The sequence below is a fragment of the Tribolium castaneum genome, chromosome 8 (genome assembly GCF_031307605.1).
Source record: "Tribolium castaneum strain GA2 chromosome 8, icTriCast1.1, whole genome shotgun sequence".
NCBI classification, from domain to species: Eukaryota; Metazoa; Arthropoda; class Insecta; order Coleoptera; family Tenebrionidae; genus Tribolium; species Tribolium castaneum.
In genome coordinates this window covers 10215724-10242360 of record NC_087401.1, presented here as the reverse complement: position 1 = coordinate 10242360, position 26637 = coordinate 10215724, and the positions used below count along the sequence as shown (strand labels likewise).

The window sequence follows — 26637 nt, the reverse complement described above, 5'->3', positions numbered from 1 at the left end:
ATTTTCGTAATTCCACATTTAATTGAGATCTAATAAATTGTCTAACAATTTTGCGTGTATAGTGTTAATTGCTTATATTAGAGAGAATCACTTTAAAAGTACGTGGTGGTAAATACTAGCGTTGACTTTGGTTCTGTAGTTTTTCGTGGTATAAAGTGTTTATTGTTGGAACTTGAAAGTGGATAAAAAGTGAAAAATATTTAAATTTTGATTGCAAAGTATTATCAAACAGTTGTCTAATTAAAGATTATAAGTAATGGATCACAGCGAACACAAAGTTTATCTCAAGAAACCAATAAATTAGTTAAGTGATATGAATTTTAGGTTAGAATTTTCCACTGAAAAAATCATGAAATGCTGCGGTAAATCTACAAAACTACAATAAAAATTAACAACTGCTGATACATTTAAGCGTAAATTATGCCAAAAGGTAGGCTTTTCAATGTCTTTGTAATAATTTTCCAATAAAGAAAGTGAACCAAACAGTCATTCGTTATTCGTGTTTTCCTCGTCATCTCTCATTTGTCAACATAAGTTTCTTGCATCAAAGATGCAATAATCATTCCGCATAGGCAATGTAATAATTGTGAAGCCTCAAAATTCGTACAACGCTTACAATATCCGAATAAACATTTTCCCGCCATTTATGGTTACTGTTTTCGGCATAGCTCAGTGGCGCCCCCAACGGTAACTTTACTTCCGAATTCGGAAATAAAATTAACTAGACGCCCTCTGGTGATGACTTTTGAACTATGTCGAAAACAGTAACGAAATTTACGTAATGCCACATTTAACTGACATTTAATCAATTGTTCAACAATTTTGCGTGTATAGTGTTAATTACTTACAATAGAAAGAATTACTTTAAAAGTACGTGGTGGTAAATAGTAGCGTTGACTTTGGTTCTGTAGTTTTTCGTGGTATAAAGTGTTTATTGTTGGAACTTGAAAATGGATAAAAAGTGAAAAATATTTAAATTTTGATTACAAAGTATTATCAAACAGTTGTCTAATTAAAGATTATAAGTAATGGATCACAGCGAACACAAAGTTTGGCTCAAGAAACCAATAAATTAGTGAAGTGTTATGAATTTTAGGTTAGAATTTTCCACTGAAAAAATCATGAAATGCTGCGGTAAATCTACAAAACTACAATAAAGATTAACAACTGCTGATACACTTAAACGTAAATTATGCCAAAAGGTAGGCTTTTCAATGTCTTTGTAATAATTTTCCAATAAAGAAAGTGAACCAAACAGTCATTCGTTATTCGTGTTTTCCTCGTCATCTCTCATTTGTCAACATAAGTTTCTTGCATCAAAGATACGATAATCATTCCGCATAGGCAATGTAACAATTGTGAAGCCCCAAAATTCGTACAACGCTTAAAATATCCGAATAAACATTTTCCCGTCATTTATGGTTACTGTTTTCAGCCTAGCTCAGTGGCGCCCCCAACGGTAACTTTACTTCCGAATACTACAGATAAAATCACCAAATTAAAGTATGTTTAAAAAAACAAATATACAAATAAAAATTTTGAAAATGCTCGTTCTTTCTGTAAGACGCGAATGGACCAAACAAATTATTTGCTTCATCTTATGAACAAATAATAAAATATGCCCTTTTATCAGCAAACACTGATTTCTGTCTGCACTAATATTATTAGTTCTGAAGTAAATTAAAAAAATAGCAGACCCACGCTGTATACGGCCTTTGTCAATTTATTTATTCAATTAACGTTTCCAATCTAATAATCATTGTAATTTGAAATGCCAATAATTTAATTCTGAAGCCATGAGAATCAGCCACATTTACAAACCCAAACGTTTTAATTTTTTTTATTTTGTTACAATTTGTTTAATTTAATCTTTTATTTATTTCTTAACTTTATTCTAATTGTTACTTTCCTTCATCTTTGATCGTTCAATTTCAAACATTTTTACAAGCATTCAACCGTTCTCATTTCTAATCTGATCGCGTCGACAAATTCTCCCTCAAATCGCCACTGACACGTCTTCATACTTTTTTCCAATTTAAAAATTCCTTTCGATCCGTTTGAATCGCAGGACGGGAAACGCGACTGATTATTCTTCAACTTCAAGTGTCGACAACTTACTTTAAATGTTAGAACAAAACGTGCCACAAATAAATTAATACTGAAGACAGCGCGGTTTTTTTATTCAGCAAGTTGGTAAACACCAATTAATAATTACCAATTCAAATCAGTGCCAACTTCGCCATTCCTGAACAATTTGGGATTATGCAGGGTAAGCCCTGAATAACAATGACAAGAATTTCGAGCGAGGGATAGTTGAAGCGTCTACGATGTCAAAATAGTTAAACTATATTACATTTTTGCCATAAAATAAATTTTTATTCAGCGATTTCTCGCTCCTTTGCACTGCTATTAACTTATTTGCGGGAACAAGTGGATAAATCATGGAAATGGGCTGTTCACTGTCACACTTAGTGAAATATGTCGATGAATTATGGAGTCTTGTGGTAAACATCTGTGCTTGATGATACAGATCGTATCAGATGAGTCACTCTATACACACCAAATTAATTTTAATAAACGCCGGAATAATCCAGTTTTGGCCTCGGGCGAGGTTTTAGCAATTTTCGAATTATTAAATTTGTTAGCGGCGTAGGAAGTGCACAGCTCGTGGATGAAAATTATTATTGTAAAACATGGATTTGTGTCTTTTTAGCTTAATTAAATTGCGGGAAATAGGCAACTTGTGCTCGATAATAAATCCAGTCGTAACGTTTGCTGTCTCGTGTTAGTTATTGCTGATATATATTTCAATTATTTGACGTTGTTGTGGTATTGTATTGAAGCAACGAGATAGCTGGAAGCTCCTAAATCCGATTGGATTATCGGAGCGAAAATTCATAAGAATAACGCCGAAAAAATAGCTATTGTGATAACCAGAAACCGAATTTTTACGAGATTAAAAATCTGGTAATTTAGAATACATTTTTATTAATTTCGATTTATTGCAATAAATTCCATTACAAAACAATTGTAAAAAACTCTATTGCATTGAAAAAGCTATAAAAAAGTTAATTAATCGTTGAACGCAAATATTGTTCTAAATTTGATGCGGCAAATAAACTCACTGTATGAAAATACAGTGTAATTGCAAAGTAGTACAATGTGTTCAAAAATGGTTGTTCATCAAGTCATCTATGAAATTTCAAAGTAACGTGCCGCTTAATTTAATTGTAAATGCCGTCAAAGTGACAGATCCGTAAAAATAATGCAAAAAGACTTCGAAACTAAAACTAAAAAGAACACAACACTGGGAAATATAAGACACAAATGAAAACAAAGTCTACACTTGAAACAAATTTGCCGAAAAATGCAAAAAATGAGTAAAAAGCTAATTCAAAGATTTGACAAAAATGACAATACTTAGATTACAATAGTGTTTTAAAAGAAGCGGCACAATAAATTTGAATTCCATAGTCGACTTGATGAACAATCATTTTTGAACACTTTGTAGAAAAATTAAAAAATCAAAATCTGACATTTAAGTAAGTAATTTTAACGCTAAGAAATTAAAAAGCTAAAACCCAAAAAAAATAAAAACAAAATAGTGTAGATCTGGAAAAAAATACTCATAAATTGAAACATTACATTCTAAATAAAAAATTAATAGACGAAGAAACTGAAAAGCTGATATACAAAATAAAACTAAAAAACAGTAAGAATTAAATTCTATAGAAGTGGTGACTGAAAGAGTTAGAAATTAAAAAACTATAGAACTGCAAAGTAACAATATGAAAAAATTAAAAAACTGGAATTTTAAGATAGAAAAACGACGAAAAATTAAAAAAATTACGAAATAAATATGACATATAAAAAAACTAACAAACTAAAAGATGAAACATTAACAAACTTCAAAACTGTGTAACTTTAAACCTAAGAAACTATAAGAAAGACAAATAGCCTAAAAAACAAAAAATGTCAAAATGTAAAATAAAAAATCAAGTAAAATGTATTTCTTAAATAAATACTAATAAAAGAAGTGAAAAAATAAAGTATTTTAAATTAGAAAGATTAAGCACAACTTTAGGATGATTAAAACGCATGTACAGTCACCCAAAATGAAAATGACGCGTCGATAACGCGTAACCTAATTTTGAGAGAAGTTCGACTTTTCGTTTATCATCCTTAGAAATGATTGGAAATGTAAATTGAAAATGATTGGTTGGGACAAATGACAAAACAATTTTTTTCTATTTTGATTTGACGTGTCAACATTTTGAAATAAACCAACTTGAAGTGAAAGTAACATCAATTCTATTTTATTTTTGAGATTTTGAGGATAACATCACCAATTTTGTAATGACTTGACTTTAGACGTTTTTTGATCAAATCTTGTAAAATAAACGAGTTCCTGAAAATGCACGGTAATCATGTTTTTTATGGACGCGTCATTTTTATTCTGGGTGACTGTAGCTTACAAGGTAATTTATAAATTTGGTAGAAATAAAAATTGTATGAAATATTTACATTTTTAACGAAATTATTTTGAGTGAAAAAAAGCACTTAAAATTTCAGGTTTAAGATATTTCCCAAGATCTGGTCTCATTTTTTTCAGCACCTTTGCTTTTTAATTTTAGATTCTTCAATTACTTACATTTAATATTAAAATAAATCATTTTTTTATAAACTTATCTATGTCCTGATTGCAAGAAATATCTGTAGAAAGCTCTTAAATAAAATAATAATAATAATAAAACTAAAAATAAAAATAATAATAATAATCTTTATTAATTGTCTATGTTTTTGACAAAGATCATTGTCTTCCAACGAACAGTTTTAGAGAAAATTGCTAACAAAGGTTAAAATAGGTAATGTTTATGTGTTGATGTCTGGAAAACTGTTAAGAATTTTACAATTTGCTCGACGCCAATCGATTACTTTAATCATTTTACATACGTTTACATAAAAATAGTTCTATTTTTTAGGATAATTTTGCCATATTTAAAAAAAAATACTTTTGGTAGACAAATCCTGATAATTTTTTCACAACTTTTTGACATTGGCTGGTTTGTAAGCAAATCATCCGTAAAATTTTCATCACTTTTACAAAAAACAAAGCTTATGAAAAAGGCGCTTAAATGTAAAACTCGTGAATTAACAACAATTTCTCAAAACCTTAATAAAGTTTTTATTTTTTTTCTGAAATATTGTCTCCTTTTTAGACGCAAAAAATTGATAAAACAGAGATTTTTACAGAAAACAAAGCGTTCGAACATGACTTTTAACTGGCATTGGCTGGTTTTTAAGCAAATCATCGGTAAAATTTTCCTGATATTTCTAGACAACAAAAAGGCAATTATTATCTATTTCTAAAACTTCAATAAATTTTTAAAATTTTCCAAAATATGCATTTTAGAATTGGTTTGTTTTTAGATGAGCAAGTTTTAGAGTTTTTAGACAAACCATCTGCAAAATGTATAAAATTTTTGCTGAAAGCAAACCTTAGTCAATGGTCCTTTAAAAAAATAAATAGACAATCACTGCTTAGAACAGTAATAAGTTTTTGAGTTTTCTAAAAATATCTTGGCATTATAGATAGTTTTTAAACAAATTATCCTTAAAATTCTGATTTTTACAGAAAACGACACAGTTTTCCGGTACCCGGAACATTTATCAAGAAATAACTCCCAAACTATCAGACGTAACTCCTTTTAAATATCTATTTTAAAAAAAATCATTGTCCTCCAACTAACAGTTTTTGAGAAAATTGCTAATCAAAGCCAAAATTTATATGTTCTGATAACTTAAAAACTATTAAAATTTTGCAATTTTCTCGATGCCAATCGATTTCTGACCTGACCTGACCTGACCATTTTACATAGATATACATAAAAATAGTTCAATTTTTTCTAACAGTTTTGACGTGAAACTGTAAAGCTGAAAATAAAAAATTATACTCAAAATAAAGAAATTGCAAATTCTAGAAATTAATAAGGTGACATCGAAAACACAAAAAAAGAAACGGCAAGAAATGAGAAAATAAAAGAATGAAATTGTAACAAAGCAAAAAATTAATTAGTTCAGTCATGAAAAAGTGCATTTCAAAAGAAGCTAAAAGCTGCAAGTTTGTCAATGAAGGCTGAAAGCTCTAACAATTTCCCAGTGTCAATATTTGAATAGATAATCGGTCCATCCGGAAACAAAATAATAAACAACGTTTCACCACCACAATGTAATTAGTAGATGCTCGCCCGAATGTTATTAGGATCAACATTATAATTCCATCCAAACTTCACGAACAATATTAAAGACCCCCACGTTCAACATTACAAACCTATTAAATGTTTTATGTCGGCATTACGTACATGAATTTACATATTTACCCATCATAAAATTTAAACTCATAAATTCTCAACTTGCATCAATTTTTTTTTTTTGATAAAAATTTAATCGAAACTTTCAAAGATACATAAAAACGACATAAAACTTTCACGAGTGTGATAAGAAGCCAGATTCTGATGCTCGGCTTGCTTTTTCCTGGTTTATTTCGCTTTTTATTCGGACGTCAACAAAACAATTAATTTTTCACAAGGTCCGCATTATTCAAAATTCATGATCGAATAATTGAATTTCAATGCGAAAAACAAAGATTTCCCTCGAGCTTTTTTATTGTTTGATGACGAGTGAACGTCGCAAATACGGGCTCGAGAATAATTCGGTAATTGGCTCAGTAATCGCTCGCAGGAGACCGATTCGATCAGATCGGCTCGATATCTCAGCCATGGCAACAGATGGATTGTTATCAGCTTCGGTCAACAATGCGTCTGCATTTTTCTGACATTTGCAGATTGTAACTGACAAATCGGTGTTAGTGTTATATTAAAATCGATCTTGACATGTATTGGAAGCACGTTATTTGCCAACTTTGAGGCTTTCTCCAAACGGAAAACTGAACGATAAAAAATATATACAGGGTGACCCAAAAGTGTCTAATCGGTATATAACTTTTTTTGTAACTGAATTATTGCTATACTGTTTTTATTATCCGATTAAAATTAAAATCTACAAACCAAAAATATTTTTATTATGTACTGGGTGTTATATACAGGGTGGTAAACCAAAATTATATTTTTTTAAATGGAACACACTTATATTTTGCATAATTGGAATCTACGCAAAAAAGTAATGTAACTTTATATAAACTATTATGGGTCTAACTTTTTTCGTTTTGGAATTATTCAACTTTTTGTTATAAAAAAAAACAATTTTTGAAAAATAACTGCAAACTCGCCTATGAATATTTTACGTTAAATTTGCAACAGAAAAATTCAGAATATCTTGTGGTTTTAGTAAATAGAGGACTTTTAGTTAAAGCACGCAGATAATGTGCAGACTGTGCCAAAACGCAAAAAGTTGGGTAACTCATTTTTTTCAAATAGAACAGCCTGTATTTCATGGTTCGATAGCATTTTTAATAAACTTTCTAACGGTATGGGGTTTACATAGCAAATTTAAAATATTTTTCAAATTTAAAAAAAATATATATTTTATTACAACTAAATTTGTTATCCTAGAATCTGATAAGTCAAATAGTAATTTATTTTTTGATATGTACTAATGTGACTAATTACATTAGTAATCTAATTTTTACTTGATACATAAATGAATTTTGCTCATCAAGAATTAATAATAAAATAAAAAAAGAAAAAAAATGAACACCTTAAGAATTATTTAAAATTTGCTATATAAACCGTATATCATTAGAAAGCTTAGAAAAAATGCTATCAACACGTGTAAAGAAATACATGGTGTTCCATTTGAAAAAAATGAGTTATTCAACTTTTTGCGTTCTGGCACACCCTGTACATTATTTCTGTGTTTCAAGTAAAAGTCGACTATTTCCTGAAACTACAGAGTATTCTAAGTTTTTCTGTTGCAAATTTGCCGGAAAATATTTATAGGCGATTTCGCAATGATTTTTCAAAAATCAGTCTTTTTTATAACGAAAAGTTAAATAATTCTGAAACGAAAAGAGATAGACCTATAATAGTTTATATAAAGTTGCATTATTTTTTGCGTAGAATACAACTTAAAAAAATATATACGATATTTCATTTAAAAAAATGTAACTTTGGTTCACCACCCTGTATATAACACCCTGTGTACAATAAATACATTTTTAGTTTGTAGACTTTAAGTCAAATAACAAAACGTTATTGTCCGATTAGGCACCCCTTAGTCACCCTCTATGAAAAAATGCATTATCACGCAGATTACGTAAGTATGCAAAATTTCAGTTCATTCGGACAAGAACCCTTTTGAATTTGGCACAAAAATTTGAACCAAGACCGACAGGCAACAAACTGGGTTAAGTAAAAGCTTTTAAAAATTAATTAAGACAGTAAGAGCCAATGTTTTCGGGGTGTTTAATATCTTTAACAAACTTTCTAACTGTATGAGGTTTACATAGCCACTTTAAAATATTTTTCAAAATTTTTCAAAAAAATTATTTTATTACAACAAAATTTGTTATCCTAGTCTCTGATAAGTCAAATGGTAATTTATTTTTTGATATGTACTAATGTGACTAATTAGTAATTACATTAGTAATCAAATTATTACTTGATGATACATAAATAAATTTTGCTCATCAAGAACTAATCATAAAATAAATCAAAAAAGAAAAAAAAATTAACACTTTAAGAAATAAATCAAATTTGCTATACAAACCGCATATATTAGCAAGCTTATAAAAAATGCTATCGATAAGTGTAAAGAAATACATACATGATGTTCCATTTGAAAAAATAAGTTATTCAACTTTTTGCGTTTTGGCACACCCTGTACAATATTTTCGTGTTTTAAGTAAAAGTCGACCGACTATTTCCTAAAACTACAAAGTATTCTAAGTTTTTCTGTTGCAAATTTGCCGGAAAATATTTATAGGCGACTTTACAGTGATTTTTCAAAAATCAGTCTTTTTTATAACGAAAAGTTAAATAATTCTGAAACGAAAAAAGATAGACCTATAAGAGTTTATATAAAGTTTCACTATTTTTTTGCTATGAAAAATGTATACGATATTCCACTTAAAAAAATGTAACTTTGGTTCACCACCCTGTATACAACACCCTGTATACAATAAAACATTTTTAGTTTGTGGACTTTAAGTCAAATAATAAAACGTTATTTCCATGTTTCAAATAAAAGTCGACTATTTCCTAAAACTACAGAGTATTCTAAGTTTTTGTGCCGCAAATTTTTAAAAAAGTTATCATAGGCGACTTCGTAATGATTTTTCAACAATTGGTCTTTTATATAACGAAAAGCTGAATAATTCCGAAACAAAAAGAAATAGACCCATAATAATTTATATAAAGTTACATTAGTTTTTTACGTAGAATCTAATTATGCAAAAATATATAAGGCGTTTCTTTTAAAAAAATATAATTTTGGTTCACCATCCTGTATACAACACCCTGTATACAATAAAAAACATTTTTAGTTTGTGGGCTTTAAGACAATCCTTCGGATAGTAAGCGCGGCATAGCAATATTTTAAATAATAAAAAGGTATAAACCGATTACGCAGATTACGTAAGTATGCAAAATTTCAGTTCATTCGGACAACAAGAACCCTCTTAAATTTGGCTCGAAAAATTTGAACCAAGCCTGACAGACAACAAACTAGGTTAAGTAAAAGCTCTTAAAAATTAATTAAGACAGTATAAGACCCAATGCTTTCGGGGTGTTTTTCCTGGGCAAAAATTCCTGAGTAAAAACTCGAAATGGCCACATCTTAGCCCATTTAATGCGATTAGCGTAACAAATTTTGGAAGTTTAAGTGGCCTGAAATGGGCCCGCGCTAAGAGTGTGGCGGTATTGATCCTGATGTGGCGGTGGCAGTGACTGAGAGCGTCGGGGGTGGCGTCGCAATAACACATCAAATGCACGATTTCGGTGGTCCCCATGTAATTACCGAAACAAGTGTGCGAAAATTTAATGTACTATTTGAAAGTAGAAAAAAATGTATGGCTTGAATGAGGTTTTAAGAGGAGTTTTCCGCTCCTAGTTATATAATGGTTGGGGAATTTAAATGCGACGAGAGTTTGACGATTATTTGTATTTAAACTAGTCGCTTTCAGATTTTCAAAAGGTTAACATTAAAGGAATAGTTGTATGCGGTGCTCGTACCTATACTCGAGTTTCGCTCTAATTTCGGATTTTATAGATTACTTTTTCTTGTTGAAATATTGGAGGTCGCGTGCAAGACTCGAAATATAGTCCCGGTGGAGAAACTTGTCTCTACAACTAAGACATTTGTTCGTACTATTTCCGAATTTAGAACGAAAAAAGTCGTTTCGTAAACATTAAATAAAGATGAGCAAAAGTTTGATCAATCGGATTAGAAGAAAAGATTGACAATGTTGAACACACAAAACAAGATTATTCGCTAAAATAGAAGTAAAATAAAAAATAGAAAAATAAAATACACATTAAAAACTAAATGTGTATAATTGGATAATCCGACCGAAACTAGTTCACTTCGTTCCTCATTTTAAATGGCAATTAATTCATAAAATGTTTTTAATTTTTCAGAAAAAAAAGCTTATTAAAAAAGTCATTCACTGTTAAAATAGTGAACTAACAATATTTTCCAAAAACCGTAATAATTTTTTTGTTTTCTCGAAATAGAATTCTAATACCACATGTAAAATTTTGCTTATTTTAGGTAAAAACAATCCTAATTCAAAAAGTCCTTGATTGTAAAAAATCACTTCGACAATCACTTCGTAATATTTTTTTTGTGTTTTCACTGATTTGTTTTGACAGGCCATATTTTTCTATTTATTTCAGAAAAATGCCTTTTTACTGTAAAAAAAAATAGTAAACTGACAATCACTTCCCAGAGCCAAGGCGTAAAATTTTTTTTTGTATTTCTCAAAATGTCTTGGTATTGGGTGATTTTTAAATACATCGTCTGTAAAATTTTCCTAAATTTTGCAAACAATAAAAAGACCTTTGACAGTAAAAAATAGTAAACTGACAACTACTTTTTAAAACTTTGATGAATGTTTTAAATTTCTCAAAATATTTTAGCGCTGGCTTATTGTTTTTAGTCGCATTAACTGTGATTTAAAAAAAAACAATACGAAAACATTAAAAATAGTCATAACTCAAAAACTACATGTCCTAGAAGAAAACGATTTGTACATTTAGTTTTTTATTTTTTTTTAACCAGAAACGCAATTATTTTACGAATTTTTGGTAAAAATGATCTCAAAAAATACGTCGAAATTATTGTTACTATTTTCCATAGTCTGAGGTAAAAGAAACTATTTTTTTATGAGGTTTAGCGAAAACTGAACCTAAATATTAGTACGTTAAATTAAAATAAAAATAAAAAATAACAAAATAATTTGTCCATTTTGAAAGATTTAGAACCATTTTCATCCAGAAGCACAGTCATTTCAGAAAATAAATCAAGTTCTAAATTAGTTAAAAAAAGTAAGTCCTATATTTTTGCTTTTTTTCAAGAATTTTAGGCATTTTTCAGCCAAAAACTAAACAACTTCACGATATGTTGCCAAAAATGGGCCGAAAAATAAAAAATTAGGTGATAAAAAATGTTGTTTTTGTCTTTTTCAAGCTAAAAATTACTACATTATGTCGTAAATATCATCATTTTGTCTTTTCTGAAGGTTTGAACACATTTTTTCACACAGACAAGCAATTATTACTGTAATAAATTTCATCAAAAATAGACCAAAAAATCATGAAATTAAATCGAAAATAATGTTAATTTTGCCTTTTTGAAGGGTTATGTATGTTTTTAATAAAAAATTGAGGCTTTTAGCGATCTTTCGTTAAATCGCAGGCAAAATATTACCGAATAACCAAATAGTTTAAAAAGCTTGTTAGTTTGTAGTTTTTACCACGATGTTACTTTTTCACTAAAAAATCCTAACTCGAACACTAAAAGTCTTAAAGTAAAACGAGTCCAACAAATTCTACGGTTTATTTTACATAATATTTTACTAGTTATAACATTTTTTTGCCTAAAACTATAATTATCCACTCACCTTCAAAAAAAAATTATTTTAATTCGCTGATTTTTTATTTTTCCGATTTTAGCAGAAAGTTTTTGAGAAAAAAAGTGAAAAAGTCCAGAACTATAAGACGTAAATCAATTATGTTTATTATCTTTGAAAAGCTCTTTAAATTTTCTATTGTTTTAAAAAATTAACAGTTTTCGAGAAAATTGCTAAATAAAGCAAAAACATAAAATATATATGTGTTGATAACTTGAAAATTGTTTCGAATTTCGCAATTTGTTCGACGTCAGTCGATTCCCCGGATTATTTTACATAGTTTTACATCAAAACAGTTTCATTTTTTCGACTAGTTTTGTAGTAATCCAAGAACAAAATGCTTTGTTCCAGCGAATTTTACGGTTCATTTTACGTATTATGCTGGTTTGTTATATTTGAGCTTTTAAAATTTTGTGTCTAATAAAATTGGAGTGGTCAGATCATAGAACAAAAGCGTATTAAAAAAGCCTTTGGCTGTACAAAATAGTGAACAGACAGTCACTTTTTAGGACAGTAATAAATTATTAGACTTCCTTAGCTTAGACGAAATAGATCCGTAAAATTTTCTTATTTTCAAAAAGACCTTTGGCTGTAAAAAAATAGCAAACTGACAAACCATTCTTAGGGTCGGTTGATAGAAGCTTTATTAATTTAATCCGCAATTAAATGCATGATTAAGTGATCACGTGACCAAATTGAACCAATTTCATTGATTTATTTCCGTTGTTAATTTTTAAAAACGTGTTAAATTTTATAAACCGGCTCTTAAAAACAAAATAAAATAAAATAAGTAAATGTGTATAATTGGATAATCCGCCTGAAACTAGTTTACTTCAGTTTTCATTTTAAATGGCAAATAATTCATCAAATGTTGCTAATTTTTCAGAAAAAAAAGCTTATTAAAAAAGTCATTCACTGTTAAAATAGTAAACCAACGATATTTTCTAAGAACCGTAATAACTTTTTTGTTTTCTCAAAATAGAATTCTAATACCACATGTAAAATTTTGCTTATTTTAGGTAAAGACAATGCTAATTCAAAAAGTCCTTGATTATAAAAAATAAAGAACCGACAATCACTTCGTGATAATTTTATTTTGTATTCTCATTGGTTTGTTTTCTATTTATTTCAGAAACATGGCTTTTTACTGTAAAAAAAATAGTAAACTGGCAATCACTTCCCAGAGCCAAGGCGTAAATTTTTTTTTTGTATTTCTCAAAATGTCTTGGTATTGGGTGATTTTTAAAAACATCGTCTGTAAAATTTTCCTAAATTTTGCAAACAACAAAAAGACCTTTGACAGTAAAAAAATTGTAAACTGACAACTACTTTTTAAAACTTTGATGAATTTTTTAAATTTCTCAAAATATTTTAGCGTTGGATTATTGTTTTTAGTCGCATTAACTGTGATTTAAAAAAAAAACAATACAAAAACACTAAAAATAGTAATAACTCAAAAACTACAAGTCCTAGAAGAAAACGATTTGTACATTTAGATTTTTTTTTACCAGAAACGCAATTATTTTACGAATTTTTGGTAAAAATGATCCCAAAAAATATTAAACTACTATTAATACGTTGAAATTAATGTTACTATTTTCCATAGTCTGAGATAAAAGAAACTATTTTTTTATAAAGTTTAGCGAAAGCCGAACCAAAGTATTAGTACATTAAATTATAATAAAAATAGAAAAATAACAACATAAATTGGCCATTTTGAAAGATTTAGAACCATTTTCATCCAGAAGCACAATCATTTCACAAAATAAATCAAGTTCTTGATTAGTTAAAAAAGTAAGTCCTATATTTTTGCTTTTTTTTTAAATTTTAGGCATTTTTCAGCCAAAAACTAAACAACTTCACGATATGTTGCCAAAAATGAGCCGAAAAATAAAAAAATTACTACATTATGTCGTAAATATCATCATTTTGTCTTTTTTTGAAGGTTTGAACACATTTTTTCAGACAGACAAGCAATTATTACTGTGATAAATTTCATCAAAAATCCAAAAAAAGACCAAAAAATCATGAAATTAAATCGAAAATAATGTTAATTTTGCCTTTTTGAAGCATTATATACGTTTTACAATTAAAAATTGAGTCTTTTAGCGATTTTTCATTAAACCGCAGGCAAAATATTACCGAATAACCGAATAGTTTAAAAAGTTTGTTTGTAGTTTTTACCACGATGTTACTTTTTCACTAAAAAATCCTAACTCGAACACTAAAAGTCTTAAAGCAAAACGAGTCCAACAAATTCTACGGTTCAATTTACATAATATTTTACTAGTTATAACATTTTTTTTGCCAAAAATTATAATTATCCACTTACCTTCAAAAAAAAATTATTTTAATTCGCTGATTTTTTATTTTTCCGATTTTAGCAGTTTTTGAGAAATAAAGTAAATAAGTCCAGAACTATAAGACGTAAATCAATTATGTTTATTATCTTTGAAAAGCTCTTTAAATTATCTATTGTTTTAAAAAATTAACAGTTTTCGAGAAAATTGCTAACAAAAGCAAAAACATAAAATAGATGTGTTGATAACTTGAAAACTGTTTCGAATTTCGCAATTTGTTCGACGTCAGTCGATTCCCCGGATTATTTTACATAGTTTTACATCAAAACAGATTCATTTTTTCGACTAGTTTTGTGGTAATCCAAGAACAAAATGCTTTGTTTCGGCGAATTTTACGGTTCTTTTTACGTATTATGCTGGTTTGTTATATTTGAGCTTTTAAAATTATGTGTCTAATAAAATTGGAGTGGTCAGATCATAGAACAAAAGCGTATTAAAAAAGCCTTTGACTGTACAAAATAGTGAACAGACAGTCACTTCTTAGGACAGTAATAAATTATTAGACTTCCTTAGCTTAGACGAAATAGATCCGTAAAATTTTCTTATATTCAAAAAGACCTTTGGCTGTAAAAAAATAGCAAACTGACAAACCATTCTTAGGGTCGGTTGATAGAAGCATTATTAATTTAATCCGCTATTAAATGCATGATTAACTGATCACGTGACCAAATTGAACCAATTTCATTGATTTATTTCCGTTGTTAATTTTTTAACAAGTGTTAAATTTTAATGGAGCTTTCTATAAACCAGCTCTTAAGATTGTAAATAATACATTTGGTTTTCTAAATATTTTGATTCAAATCATCCTTGAAATACGTTTGATAAATAACTATTTACCGAAACTTCGGAGCGTACAAATTCACAAAAACTGATAAATAAGTCACGTAATTATGCCAGAAATAACCCTTTTGCTATAACCGCTTCCATTTCCGCTTTGATCTCGCACCCTTCTCTACCATTAAAATAATATCTCGTACGAGCGACGTGACAAAGGATCAATTACGCCGGAAGTGATAAGGAGACATTTTCGATAACAAGTTTTTTTTTTCTTGTTACACTTTCTGAGAGGAGAAAATAGAACACTTACCCAAGAGTTTTCGTCGATATGAGTGGCGTTTTCAAGCTGAGAAAACCGTTGAGACGCGATTTTTTCTCATGGCCTGCTTCGATACGGCTACAGTTTGCATCAGGGGAATCCTCGTCGTCGTCGTCGTCGCGCTTACGACGACGCTTATGGAAGAAATAGCAGGCGGCGCCGATGCCCGCCAACAGAATCAAGGCAGCTAAGCTGGAGAAGACGGCCGTCAGGACGATGTCGCGCTTCTGCATCATCAACTGAAAACAAAATACAAATCCCTAAATAATAAGTTTAAAACATCTCACGCGAATCACCCTGTACTGTACAGGGTGCTGCATTTTGGATGTCCGATCTCCAAAACTAAGAGGTTCAGAGAAAAACGGGTGACACATTCTCGGGTCCGTTTTTTGAAAGAATAATTTTGGTCAAAACCGCATTTCGCTATCGTCTTTTGTTTTTGACTTATAAACAAAAGTTGACATTTTTGTGAAATTTTAAAAAATTCGTATCTTCCTTAATATAAAAGATACACATTTGAAATAAAGACATTATACAAGCACTTTTTTACAGAGAATTCAATAATGTTATCAGCGATTGTTTTTAATCATTCGTTTAGCTGTAATAAGATAAAGTTGTATTTTTTGTAGTATTTTTTTTAATGAGAAACATAGTTAGCTGTGACATTTCCAAAAAACTTATTTTTTTCTGAACTGAAAACAATATAAATATAGCTTGATATTTGTATATATTTTTATAAAAATATATTTAAATTATTTGAAAGTAGTTGGCCATGGAAAAATTATTTCACATAAAAGGTGTGAATAATCTAGAAATTTTGTGAGCGGTTATAATAGTAAAAAAAAACACAAATCCCTCAATAAAAAGTTTAAAACATCTCAGGCGAATCACCCTGCACTGTACAGGGTGCTCCATTCTGGATGTCCGATCTCCAAAACTAAGAGGTTTAGAAAAAAACGAGTGACACATTTTCGGGTCCGTTTTTTGAGAGAATAATTTTGGTCAAAACCGTATCTCGCTATCGTCTTTTGTTTTCGACTTATAAACAAAAGTTAACATTTTTGTAAAATCTTAAAAAATTTGTATCTTCCTTGTTATAAAAGATACACATTTGAAATAAAGACATTATAGAGGCACTTTTTTATAGAAAATTTAATAATGTTATCAACGAATTTTTTTAACCATTCGTTTAGCTGTAATAAGCTAAAGTTGTACTTTTTTAAATGAGAATCATAGTTGGCTATGACATTTTTAAAAAGCTTATTTTTTTCTGAACTCAAAACAATATAAATATAGTTTGATAATTGTATATATTTTTGATAAAAATACATTTAAAATATTTGAAAGTAGTTGGCCATGGAAAAATTATTTCACATAAAAGGTGTGAATAATCTAGAAATTTTGTGAGCGGTTATAAAAGTAAAAAATGTGAAATTATAAGAATAAACTATGATAAAGTTATTTTCAATTTTCAAATAAGAATTTTCTTCTTCTATTATTTCATGTTTAAAATTGGAAAATATGTAGAATGACAACGTAAGCTTGCCATTTTAAATATAAAACCAAATAATTTTTATTAATTGCAAAAATTTGATCCAATAAAAATTTATTATGCTGTTTTTGAATTAATTAGGGTTTAAAAAATCAATAAAATATAAATACTTGTTGGGTGATACAACTTTCATAGTTTTAATTAAAAATCCAAAATTTTTATAAAGAAAAAGCAAAATGTTTTGTTTTCTCTTAAATATTTGAAATTAATGTATTACACAAATTTTATTTACACAAATAGACATATCAAATTAGAAAAAAATAAGCTTTTAGAAAATGTCATAGCCAACTATGATTCCTATTCAAAAAAAAACAACTTCATGTTATTACAGTTAAACGAATGATTGAAAAAAATCACTGATAACTTTATTAGATTCTCTGAAAAAAAGTGTCTTATATTGTCCTTATTTTAAATGTGTATCTTTTATAATAAGGAAGATATGATTTTTTAAGATCTCGCTAAAATGTCAACTTCTGTTTATAAGTCGAAAACAAAAGACGATAACGAGATGCGGTTTTGACCAAAATTATTTTCTCAAAAAACGGACCGGAGAATGTGTCACTCGTTTTTCTCTAAACCTCTTAATTTCGGAGATTCCGTATTCGGACATTTAAAATGCCGCACCCTGTACAGTTTGAAGCTTATTTGAACTAAATTTCATATCTCATTCAAACTCCTACTCTCTTATACAAGTAAAAAAAAGTTGCTCATTATTAGTAAGCGATGTTAAGATAGTGCCAACTTTTCTTTACGTGTATAACAGTATATGTTTTCTCTCATACAGGGTGGTCCACCTCAACTTTCGTCTTCCGTAGCTCAGTTATTAGTAAAGTTGGACTTTTGATATTTTGTAGACGTTATTTATACTCTAGGATGTATTTCAATAAAATATTTTTGATTATACAGAGTGTTCCAAATATATCAAGCATTGTAAAATTATTTTTTTTTCAAATTCATTGTCCTGAAAACTGAAACAACTGGGCTTTCTAGCAACATTAAGGCAACTATTGTGAACAGAAACGTTTTATTTCTTATCCATAAGGAAAAGAAATCATTTATTTGAACGTATAAAGTGTTTCACTTGAAACAACATGTGGCAGCCCCTTTGTGTGAAAATCGAGCAAATATTCAATTTTCGCAATTTAATACCGGCTTTTGCCGCCAAAAATCGCAAATATGGCAAAACTTAACCCTTATCGGCGATCATCAAACCTATCAAAAATCGCACGACACGCCTGAAAATAATTTGCTCTCCGGCCAATTTTAAGCTCGTTAAGCGTCATTCTAACCCAGCCTTTGTCATGTTTAATGATCCGAACTCGATTACCTCAGCTCGACACAATAACACCAGCTTTTGTAACGGATGATATTTACTCACCCACACTGTATAATAATCATAATTAAAGTATTTAACACGTCGGCATAATAAAAAAAACATTTCCGTGATTTGAGAGATAATCGCAGTTTATGCATGGGTTAGTGCAACATATTGTATAAAATGGGCGACATTCAGTTGCGACAGCACAAAAATGAAATATTTTGCGGTCCTGTTTGTTGGTTTAGTTGCGGTGTTGGCTGTGATTGAAGTAAATCATTTTTTTAATTAATTAGTTTTAGAATGTTGTGGGTTTTGTTATTTTTAGGGGAAGGACAAGTGGGGGCCTCCTGGTGGTGGGCCACCGAGGGGCCCGCCGCCCCATGGGCACCCCCCATTTGGACCCCCACCTGGGCCACCACCATCGGAGAGTACCACTGCAAGTACCGCGGAAACGGAAACGGAAGCCACAACATGATTAAATTTTGTATTTTTTTACTGCTACTTAATAAATAAACTAATTCCCATTCCCACATAAAAAAAAAATACTTTTTACTTTTGTAAATTTTTTTTTGCCTAAATTGTTATGTTTATTCGAATGTCAAATTTATTAATTTATTGCTATTTATGATTGTAACAAAGACAGAAAAAAATCAATAAGGCGGGAATAGTTTACACGAAAAAAGACATATTTTTGGAAAATAAATCAAAAAAGACAAATATAAGATATTAAAAGAAAAAGAAAAGATTAGATTAAATAGATAATAATAAAAAATATAAAAATGAAGATAACAAGAAGAGTTAATAATAAAAGAGGTAGGAAAGATAAGAATATGAAGATAAAGAAATGAGACAGTAAATTTAATAACAGCAAAAAAATTCAAAAAAAAAGGTTATTTATAAAAAGAAATCAAACGATGGTGTCAGAAAAATTTACGGATTAATTAAAACAATAATAAAAAGGTCATATTTTTGGAAAATAAATCAAAAGAAGAAAAAATATAAGACATATATAGAAAAAAAAGAAGAGACTAGATCAAATAAGTAATAATAAAGTATATAAAAATTAAAAAAACAAAAAAAAATGATTTTTATACGAAAAAGATGGTATCAAACGACGGTATCGGTATAAAAAAAAGCTGTAATAAAGACAAGAAACGATGACAATTTCAAAATAAGTTTCTCTTAATTAGCGGATTAAAAAAAGAAAAGCTAAAAAATAATTTCAGAAGAAAAATAAAATTCGATAAACGAGTAGATGAAATAGAAAAAATATAGATGAATAATAAAAAAGTATAAAAAACATCTACTACTTTTGAAGTAAAAAGGGGAGATTGACAGAGTGAGAAGGATTGAAAGAGACTAAAGAAAGTTAAAAAATTAAAGAACAGGCAGAAAATAAAAAATAAAGAATAAAGAGTATAAAGTATTTTCTTAATAAAGAGACAATATTTAACGCAAAAAATTGTTCAAAAATAAAAAAATAATAAAACTGTCAGCTACTAACACTATGATGAAGAAAAAGCAATTGGAAAATATAGTAATGTCTCATAAAAAAAAATTGAAGTATATTTATCCACAAAAAGTTTCAGTTAACAACTAATTCAGTGTACTTCAAAAAATTTATTTAATTAGTTTTTTTTTCGTACAATTGCAGAGATAAAAAAAATAAATTTCTGCTCTTCATATGAAAAACTGTTTGAGAATTATGAATATTTTTGCATCTACGGCCTATAGGTACTCGTGGTTTTTAAGATATCAACAATGGTTAAAAAGCTTGTAAAAAAACAAACAGCTGCATTTTTTTTTTGAAATGCAGAAAGTATACTCAACTTCCTCTACGAACGGTATTTTTAAGTGGTTACAATTTAGTTAACTTTAACAATATAATTTTTTGACAAAGAGAGATGTCTAAAGAATCTGACTTTGTTTCTTATTTGCCACCAACAGTTTTTAAGACATTGATGTCTCAAAACAGTGATTAGAGAAATAAATTAGTGCTTTTTATTAAAAGTTTCTATTTAACTCACTCTGTTGTCTGTCTGTCTGTTTTCATATTTTCGAAGCCAAATTTGAAAGGGTTCCAGTTGTCACAATAAATTGAAATTTTGTATACTTACTTAATCTGCGTGACAATGTAATCCTATGTAATTAAATACCCCCTAAAAAGGTTAAATAAAGTTTTAAAATTTTAGGTTATATTTACAAAGGGGTTCTTGATTTGTACATACCGACATGGACAGTTTGTTGGTAGTTTGGACATCACGGTTAATGCCCGCAAAATTTCTAAATAAAAAATTTATTTTTTAAAAACTTTTATTTAAAAAAAATTAACTAAAAAGAAAAAAAATAATGTTTGTTCAGTTGACAACTCCCAAAGCTTTTATAAATTTTAGAATTCTAACCTGTAGGAAAAAATATACTCCTGCGATTAAAAAACATTATTTTTACTTTTTAGTGCCTTGTTTATTTTTTTTTTTTGTAAAACGATTTATTATATTCTTTATTTATTAAAGGTAGACAGTCGACAACTGAAACATATTCAAGGATTCCAAATCCGTTTTAATTTTTCACCTACGAGCAATAGTTTTTCAGATTGAGTGGAAGATTGGGAGAATGATTGAAATTTAGTTTGTAAAAACTTGAACACTTAGTTTAAACAACTCGATATTCAAAATCAAAGTCAAAGTTCAAGTTATCATGGGACACAGATTAAAAGAAGAAATAAGTTCCTTTTTTGATAAAGTTAGACAGTCTCGACAACTGAAACTTTAGTTTTTTATATGCAAAATTATTCAAGAATTCAAAATCTGTTTTCAATTTTCATCTACGAGTGATAGTTTTTAATATTTAGTCGAAAGTTTAGTTCGTATAAAGAAATTTAAAAAAGAGAAGTTTAAAAACAAGTTGATCGATTTTCACGTTTCATATGCAAAATTATCAAAGAATTCTAAGCCTGACTTTATTGCTTTTTTGTACCTACAGGGTGAGACAATAGTGGATTATTTCTGACATGTCCTCAGATGTAACCAAAAAAACTGTCAAGACAAATTTGACAATACTAAGAATAATGTAATCGTGGATTAATTTTAAAAATTTGTAACGACTACCGATCTAGTCAACTGGAATCAGTATTATTGGTTGCGTATTAAAAAAACAGAAATAACCCACTATTGACTAACCCTGTACAACAAAGCCAGTAGTTTTAAAATATCAGCCAAAGTTTGTGAGTAAAGTAAAGATTTTCATTTATTTTCTCTGAGTTGCCCCTAATTTCCTCTACATTTCCCCAACATATTCTTTAATTTTTTTAAATTATTTCCTATGATTTCCTGTGAGGAATACCAACGGAATAAAGTGTTTATAATTTCTTTTAATTGAAATTTAAATAAACATTTTGGTAAAAGCGGGATAAATTTACTTTCACAATAAAAAAAGTTTAAAACATTGTTTCCGCAAATTAAATTGCTAACAAGATCTTTAAATAATTAAAAACTTCTTCATCACCGTTCTCTCGAAAAATGCAACAATTTCAACGGTTCACATTCCTGTTAATTAAAATCCCAGCTCAGGTAATTTAAATTTTAATGAGCGACATCTTGTAATTTCGTTACGACCTAAAGCTGATTACACGCCTCGAGCCATTTAAATAAGACAACCATTTTTATTTCACTCCCATTTTTTACTAAAACCACAAAAACATCCTAATACCAATTTAACGAGCGACAAATTATCACAAATTTATTCATCTCTCGACCACCATGAAGCTCAAACCGATTTATTTTTTCCTGTTTCTCATAATCCTGAGTTTCGTGAGTATTTACAATACTTTTGTGGTGTTTAATTTACAAAAAATAATAGTTGTTTGAGTGCGACTTGGCCGCGAGTTCGAAAAAGAAGAAAAAGAAGGTAAAGAAAAAGAAGAACAAAACGGGGAAAAAGAAAACGAAAAGAGGCAAAAATAATTCTTCGGCACCTCCCGGACTCCTGTTTTCCCCAATGCCGCCAGAAAACAACAAAACTGAAATTCCAGATGTTTACCCCGTTCCACCCCAAGACTTAGTCGCCCAAAATGTAACCAAATTATCGACAGTCATATAAATAAAAAAATTTCGATTCAACTGTATTTCACTTAACTGTCCATTTTTACCATTTTACAGAGTTTAAAAATTCATATCGACACTTGCATTTAACTGCTCTCCAGATTACTAATCAAGGGTTGAGTTTGGAGCATCTTAATTTAATTTATCACCCAATTAAGGAACAAAGGATTATTGTGCGGTGCGTGAAACACCGTTCGCTCTCTATTGGATCTAATTAACATCATAATTAATTTAACTCGTAGTTAAACGTTTCACGAATTTTTTTCCATGTCTTATGGCATGTCCCCCTCTTCCGTGGTGTCTATGCTGATGACTGTGCATTTCATGAAACGTCATTGTGCCACTCCGAGACTTATCACTATCACCTGTCAAAGTCCCATTCTTCATTTTGATTTTCTTCATTGTGTCAAAAAAACGCTTATCAATTTCCTAAATAAATCTTCACTTTTTTGCAAAAATTTCAAAAACTTACTTGCGAATTGAGCAAATCCACATAAAGAATCAAAAAAATGAAAGCAATTATTTTAGTTGTCATTGTCATTTTCACGGCCAACGTTTCGGCCCTATTACGGACATCTTCAGTCAAAATTTGGCCAAAAAACGTGTCTAACGACCCTTATTTCCGCTGTTTATAAAAAGAACAACAACCGGCCAAAAATTCATTTCGCAAAATGCGTTTCAAACTGATTTATTTGTTCCTGTTTCTTTTTGTTTCGTCATTTGTGAGTATTAGCTTTTTCAAAACTATTAAAACGCCAACGCTGCTTTTTTTCTCAAATTTGGTTGTTATAAAAAATTATTCATGCACTTCAAAATATTAATAGCTAATGTAATTTATACTGTCAATCTAAACATTAATAATTATTTTACAATTTTACCAATCTTATAAAAAAAATAACGCGGTAAAATGCGACGTTGGCGTTTTTATAGTTTTGAAACAGCTAATAGTTATTCTTGTGTCTAATTGTAACGATTAATTTCTAGATTCTTGAAGTCGATGCTGCGACCAAAAAAACGAAAAAGAAAGTAAAAACAAAGAAAAATAAAAAAGTGAAGAAACCGGTGAAAAAGACGCAAAAAGTTTTTCCCATAAAAAAAGAATGGCTTCGTGATTTGCCCACGGTGCCCATGAATTTGTCTTTCGCTGCTTGGAATGCGACAAACATTGAATTTTGTAATTCAACCGATTATGACTAAAATGTGAATTTAATTTTCAATAAACCCAATTATTTTACCATTACGTGTGACTATAATACCGGATATTTTACCATTGACCCATCAGAAATGGGGCTAGTGTTTAAAATAATCCTACTTGTGTTTTTTATTAAATTGAGTTATCAAAATCCAAGTGTGAATAAATTGCAAACTTTGAAACGCCAAGACTTGGCGACTTGTTGGTGGTTTTTCCCCCGATATATTTACGTTAATGTTGTCACACCTGCAACCACAACGACTGAAGAATCAATAGAAGAAGAAACCGATGAAGATGACTTGTTACGATTAAGGCGGCGAAGAAACAGAAAGAAACTAAAAAATCGGAGGAAACCAAAAAAACGAAAAAATAACACAAAAAATTAAAAACGCATTATTTTATCATTAAGTGCCTTTAAATAGGTGTCAATTTTGTAAAACTGACCACAAACATGCCAGGACCCTACTTATTGTTTTTCTTGCTCTGTTTTGTTGACATTAATTATGAGACCTATCATTATCACCAGTCAAAGTCCCATTCTTCATTTTTATTCTCTTCATTGTGTCAAAAAAACGTTTATCAATTTCCTAAATAAATCTTCACTTTTTGCAAAAATTTCAAAAACTTACTTGCGAATTGAGCAAATCCACGTAAAGAATAAAAAAAATGAAAGCAATTATTTTAGCTGTGATTGTCATTTTCACGGCCAACGTTTCGACCCCATTACGGACATCTTCAGTCAAAATTTGGCCAAAAAACGTGTCTAACGACCCTCACTTCCGCTGTTTATAAAAAGAACAACATCCGGCCAAAAATTCATTTCGCAAAATGCGTTTCAAACTGATTTATTTGTTCCTGTTTCTTTTTGTTTCGTCATTTGTGAGTATTAGCTTTTTCAAAACCATAAAAACGCCAACGCTGCATTTTTTCTCAAATTTAGTTGTTATAAAAAATTATTCATGCACTTTAAAAAATTAATATCTAATGTAATTTATACTGTCAATATAAACATTAATAACTATTTTACAATTTTACCAATCTTATAAAAAAAAATAATTCGATAAAATGCGACGTTGGCGTTTTTATAGTTTTGAAACAGGTAATAGTTATTATTGTGTCTAATTGTAACAATTAATTTCTAGATTCTTGAAGTCGATACTGTGGCCAAAAAAAAGAAAAAGAAAGTAAAAACAAAGAAAAATAAAAAAGTGAAGAAACCGGTGAAAAAGACGCAAAAAGTTTTTCCCATAAAAAAAGAATGGCTTCGTGATTTACCCACGGTGCCCATGAATTTGTCTTTTGCTGGTTGGAATGCGACAAACATTGAATTTTGTAATTCAACCGATTATGATTAAAATGTGAATTTAATTTTCAATAAACCCAATTATTTTACCATTACGTGTGACTATAATACTGGATATTTTACCATTGACTCATCAGAAATGGGGCTAGTGTTCAAAATAATCCTACTTGTGTTTTTTATTAAATTGAGTTATCAAAATTCAAGTGTGAATAAATTGCAATTGCAAAATTTTAAACGCCAAGACTTGGCGACTTGTTGGTGGTTTTTCCCCCGATATATTTACGTTAATGTTGTCACACCTGCAACCACAACGACTGAAGAATCAATAGAAGAAGAAACCGATGAAGATGATTTGTTACGATTAAGGCGGCGAAGAAACAGAAAGAAACTAAAAAATCGGAGGAAACCAAAAAAACGAAAAAATAACACGAAAAATTAAAATCGCATTATTTTATCATTAAGTGCCTTTAAATAGATGTCAATTTTGTAAAATTGACCACAAACATGCCAGGACCGTACTTGTTGTTTTTCTTGCTCTGTTTTGTTGACATTAATTATGCTTCAAGTATTTTTTTCTTTATCTGATGCCTCATATTTAATTTTAATTTTCCAGAAAATCCCTCTCATGTGTTGGCCAACTGTTGGGGGCAAAGACGACCAGTGACGACAACAACTCCGATCCGTATTTACAAATTTTTTCGACTTTTATTTTCTACAGTTGTGTTTTTAGCTCCTATTACTGTGCCTACTGACGATTATGGGATAATTGATGGTGGGGGCGATCTTGATAACTACGATGAACCAGAAACAATGCAAAGAACGAGGCAAAAAATGAGAAAACGAAATAAAAAACAACTAAATAAAAGTAATTTTATCCAAATAATGTCACTGTTTTAATTCGAAATTTGTAGAAAAACTCAATGCGAAACAAGTGACTAAGAAAAACAAGAAGAATTAATATAACAAAAACAAACAATATTAATAAATGGTTATGAAGGCATCCTGATGTTTTAATGACACTCCTATCGCAAAAAATCCTTACGAAAAATCGAGTTTAGTTAAAAAGTAGCCTTTGATTGACATACAGGGTGATTCATTTAAGACCGACATTAGAAACTTTTTAACTTCTAATATAACTAGAGCTTTAAAATTTTGTATACGATTTAAATCGACCAACCAGAGTTTAATTAAATTATTTCCAAAATAGTTGAGCTTCCGGAACAACAAAAAACTGGCGCCAAGTTTGAAATTTTAAATATTAACCATACATTTTCATTGCATACTTAAATTCACCTTGTCAAGCTGAGCAAAATTTACCAAAATTGTTGGTACTTATCTGTCATAGTTTTTGATATATCAATTTTTTTGTTAAAATTTTTATTTGCAAGGGTTTATCTAAAATATTACAGCCCTTGAACCCATTGCAATAAGTGTATTTTTTTTGCATTCAATAACCGAAAGTTTGAAAAGTCTTTCATGGCTAGTATGATTTTTTCAAAATGGTTATCAAAAAACTAGTATAACTTAGTTTTCTCAAAAAGACTGACCCTTTTTTCTTAACGGCAGTCAAAAGGACATCAATATTTATAGTGACATTTATCAATACGTCATATACCTATCTCTTTCAG

At 29.3% G+C, this 26637-nt stretch overlaps 1 protein-coding gene and 3 long non-coding RNA genes across 9 annotated transcripts in view; 2 read left to right on the top strand and 2 right to left on the bottom strand.

Moving 5' to 3' along the window:
* Syt7 (Synaptotagmin 7) overlaps positions 1 to 26637 on the bottom strand; it is a 278766-nt gene that overhangs the window by 149145 nt on the left and 102984 nt on the right. For all 6 annotated transcript variants that reach the window (XM_064358269.1, XM_064358268.1, XM_064358264.1 and 3 more), the window contains exon 3: positions 15536 to 15783. In XM_064358269.1, the coding sequence (XP_064214339.1) occupies positions 15536 to 15780 (245 nt within the window). In that variant the 5' untranslated portion in view covers positions 15781 to 15783. The remainder of the gene's footprint in view (positions 1 to 15535; positions 15784 to 26637) is intronic.
* Positions 21999 to 22532, top strand: LOC135267011 (uncharacterized). Its single transcript, XR_010335242.1, has 2 exons — positions 21999 to 22223; positions 22273 to 22532. It is a non-coding gene; the product is annotated as an uncharacterized LOC135267011 (long non-coding RNA).
* On the bottom strand, positions 22631 to 23075 carry LOC135267010 (uncharacterized). Its single transcript, XR_010335241.1, has 2 exons — positions 22987 to 23075; positions 22631 to 22943 (listed from the first exon to the last, which is right to left on the bottom strand). It is a non-coding gene; the product is annotated as an uncharacterized LOC135267010 (long non-coding RNA).
* Positions 24365 to 26009, top strand: LOC107398099 (uncharacterized). The gene is made up of 5 exons (XR_010335240.1): positions 24365 to 24585; positions 24849 to 25574; positions 25623 to 25691; positions 25740 to 25874; positions 25921 to 26009. It is a non-coding gene; the product is annotated as an uncharacterized LOC107398099 (long non-coding RNA).